The 4,055-nt window shown below is 40.2% G+C and overlaps 1 protein-coding gene across 1 annotated transcript; it reads right to left on the bottom strand.

The window, feature by feature from the left end:
• Positions 1 to 2,867: 2,867 nt before the first annotated feature.
• LOC130873600 (olfactory receptor 24) lies at positions 2,868 to 3,809 on the bottom strand. The gene has a single exon (XM_057768435.1). It carries the CDS (start codon positions 3,807 to 3,809, stop codon positions 2,868 to 2,870), a length of 942 nt encoding a protein of 313 aa, XP_057624418.1.
• Between the last annotated feature and the right edge of the window lie 246 nt (positions 3,810 to 4,055).

The raw sequence follows: 4,055 nt of genomic DNA on the forward strand, positions 1-4,055 counted from the left end.
GACATTGCTACACAACAAGATATTGTGATATGGGATTCCCCTCTGCATGCTGTGAATACCATTGGTTAACAAAGAAACTGACTTAGGCCTGTGATAAGGTAGAGTAAAGTTAGTCAGGGAAAATTAAACTGAATGCTGGGAGAAAGGAAGCGGAATCAAGGAGAAGCCATGGAGCCACTGCCAGAGATGTTGAAACCTTGCTGGTAGGCCACAAGCCTTATGGTAAAATATAAAATAATGGAGATGGGTTAATTCTAGATGTAAGAGCTAGATAGCAATATGCTTAAGTAATTGGCCAGGCAGTGAATTAATTAATACAGTTTCTGTGTGGTTATTTCAGAAGTCTGGGCAACTGGGAAATGAACAAGCAGCCTCCTTACTACAATATTGCACTTGATACAGAATCTTGACAATCTTAATAAAGGTCCATGCTACTGATTTATGCATTTATTCTATTTTTATTGCTATTTTAAGATTTCTCTATTGATGTGTGAATGTGTATAATGATGATGATGTGTGTATGAATATCTATGTATGAATATGGAGACATGTATACATGTGGACATGTGAAGGTCAGAAAATAACTTTGAATGTGGGTCCTCACCTCACACCTTGTCTGAGACAGTGTCCCTTGATGAATTGCATATGCCAGGCTGGCCAACCAGTGAGCTTGTGGAGATTCTGCTGTCTCTACCTTCCATCTCACTGTAGATATACTGAAATTAGAGATGTGTGCAACTTCATCTGGCTTCTCCTGGGTTCTCAGGAATCCAAATACTAGTACTCATGTTTGTGCACCAAGAGCTTTATTCAACAAGTTACCCCAGTCTTTATTCACATTTTGAGGTTCATTTCTTTTAATTGTGCCATAAAATGTTTATAATGGAACAGTATGTTTTGTTATGTCAGTAGTAGCCACATTCATGTCTACCCATCACTCCCTGTGTCTTGCACAGTGCATACTAATCAAGCATGCTACTCATTGAACTACACCTCCAGCACTATTATTCTAAATTATATGAAGACTCTGAGTTGATAAATTGACAAGACAGAAAATTGTTTTCTAAATACCTATACTTATACCTGTAGAAAAAAGCTTCTCTCACCTTTGATCAGAGCAAACTCTTCCTACAAAGAATAGTAGTGAATGAGGAGAGTCCTGGGGTGATTACTGCAAGCTGTCATTGGTAGTCTGAATGCAATTGGCCTTTCTAAGCTCATAGGGAGTGCCACTATTAGGAGGTTTCAGCTTGTTGGAGAAAATGTGCCACTGTGGGGGCAGTCTTTGAGATCTCTTATGCTTGAACTGTGCCCAGTGACACAGTTCACTTCCTGCGCCTGTGTTCAAGATGTAGAATTCTCTGCTCATTCTCCAGCACCATGTATGCCTGCATACTACACATCCTGCCATGATGTTAATGGATAAACCTCTGAAATTGTAAGTCACACCATTTAAACATTTCCTTTGTAAGAGTTGCTGTGGTCATGGTATCTCCTCACAGCAATAGATACTCTATCTAAGACACTGTCCAAGATGCAAAATATTAGGAATATTTGTGTGTTTGGCAGTAAATAAGACATATATATATAGGCTCATGGAACACCGCATAAGAGAGGTGGCGGGAAATATGTAAGATTTGGAGGATAAGGAGTAGGTCCATGAACAACCATTCTCTGAACTGGATATACATATTATAATTATTAACTCTTACTGAGTGTAGTTACATGTACTGGGTGTACATACAAGACTGGTCTTATCAATAATAATTCAATGAAGGAAGAGGGACTGATTGTCACAGGACTACTGGCTATTGGTAGACTCTGAGAGACAGAAGGAACAACTGTTTTCAGTTGTGTACCCACAGCTGAGCCCACCAGGCTCTAACAGATAGCTATGATCCCATAGTCATGCTGATGGTCCTGGGTTAGAAAGTAAAATGGCTACATAGGAATGTATAGGAGAGAATGTGTAAAAGAGACCTGTGCATAGGAGCAGAGCTTCACAGGAGTTATAGGAAGATGGGAGATCAGAATGGTTAGTATGTATTGTAGAAATGCATGAGACTATCTCCAAACAAAGTTAATTAATAAAAGTATTGAGTTGAATTATCAATTTACACTGTTTATGTAAATACCATTTATAATATTTCTACAATGTTAACATTTTCAGATGATACATTTCTCAGATGATATTATTGTTACACAGTGCATGATGGCATTTGCTGTTTGCTAAAAGGATACTGAAGAAGGGAAAATCCAATCTGTAATGATCATCATAATTTTCTGTGAGGACAGTGTGAGACAGAATTAGAATTATTTGGGGAATTTTCTAGTTGTCTTTTTTGTTGCTGTGGGAAAACACTATGACAGAAACAATTTACAGGAGGAAAGGGCCTAATTAAGTTTAAGGGTTACAGTAAATCTTTGAAGGACATCAGAGAAGGCACTCAGCAGAAACTTGAAGCAACACCCATGGAGGAGCAATGATAGCTTGCTAAAAGCCTCATGTTTAGTTGACTTCCTTACACATCTCAGGACCATGGGCCTATGGATGGTACTGCCCATAATGGGCTAGGTCTTCATACATCAACTAGCAATTAAGATAAGTCCCCACAACACACAAACCAATTAAACCCAGGTAATTTTCTAATTGAGATTCCCTTTTCCCAGGTGATCTTAGGCTGTGCCAAATTGACAACAAAAACAACTAGAACAGGACAATAGTTAAAAGGCCATCTCACAATTGTCTCTTGGGTTTCTGTAACTCAGAATTTAAAGTGGTTACTCTTTTTTCACTTGTTATTCCAACTTTAGTTGAAGAATTAAGATCTTTAGATCTGCCCAGAAATTCCCCAATGTTCTGATGATCAGGAAGATGCACTGATCTTTCGGTTGATGAGCTTCTGCAGGGCTCCCTTCAGATCTCTGTTCCTCAGGCTATAGATAAAGGGGTTCAGCATGGGGGTGACTGCTGTGTACATTACTGCAGAAGCCTTCTCCTTCACAGCTGTGCGGACAGAGGAGGGACACAGATAGACCCCAATGGTGGTCCCGTAGAAAAGGACTACTACAGAGAGGTGGGAGCTACAGGTAGAAAAGGCTTTCTTTCTCCCACCCACAGAGGGGACCTTCATGATGGCCACAATGATTCGAGCATAGGAGGCGAGGATACAGACAAAAGGTGTGGCTATTACCATTCCTGCCACAATAAGCACAAATATTTTGTTTACTGTCGTTTCTGTGCATGAAAGCCGGAGAAGTGGAGTGAGGTCACAGAAGTAATGGGGGAGCTCATTGTTTCCACAGAATACCAGACGGGCAATGAGGAGGATGTGGGTAAGGGAGATGAAGCAGGAATACACCCATGGGCCACCTACCAGCAGCCCACAGAGGCGTGGACTCATGATAGTAGAATAATGTAATGGGTGACAAATGGCCACAAACCGGTCATAAGCCATCACCGCTATTAAGACACTGTCCATGATGCCAAAAAAATGGAAAAAGTACATCTGAGTTAGACAGCAAGGATAAGAGATAGACTTGCTCCTGGTTTGAATGTTCACCAGCATCTTAGGGACAGTGTTGGTAGCTAGACAGAAATCAACCAAGGAGAGATTGGCCAGGAAGAAATACATAGGAGTGTGGAGGTGAGAGTCAGTGCTGATGGCCAAGATGATCAACAAGTTCCCCACGACTGTGACCACATACATGCAGAGGAAGAGAGAAAAGAGGACAGGTTCATGTTCTGGCTTCTCTGAAAGTCCCAGCAGGATGAATTCAGATGCGCTGGTTTGGTTTTGTGGTCCCATGTGTTTAACTCTTTTGAAAGTATTAAAAGTAGAAGTTAAGGAATAGTATGGAGATAGGTTAGAAGGTAAGACAAGCTAACTTCCCAGTTCTTGTTGAGCTAATTACAGTACCTTGGACTTTTGCTTAGTATTTATATTACCTCACTCTTGGAAGCTTAAATTCAGAATCCTCTGAATGTTCCCATTTTACGTAATTATTGAGAAAATGGAGATTTCTTGGATTCTTTTCTTCTTTTTACTGATTTA

This window comes from Chionomys nivalis, chromosome 4, assembly GCF_950005125.1.
Source record: "Chionomys nivalis chromosome 4, mChiNiv1.1, whole genome shotgun sequence".
NCBI classification, from domain to species: domain Eukaryota; kingdom Metazoa; phylum Chordata; class Mammalia; order Rodentia; family Cricetidae; genus Chionomys; species Chionomys nivalis.

Bases quoted from the DNA above. Each gene is read 5' to 3' on its own strand.
- LOC130873600 (XM_057768435.1), bottom strand. From the start codon at position 3,809: ATGGGACCACAAAACCAAACCAGCGCATCTGAATTCATCCTGCTGGGA.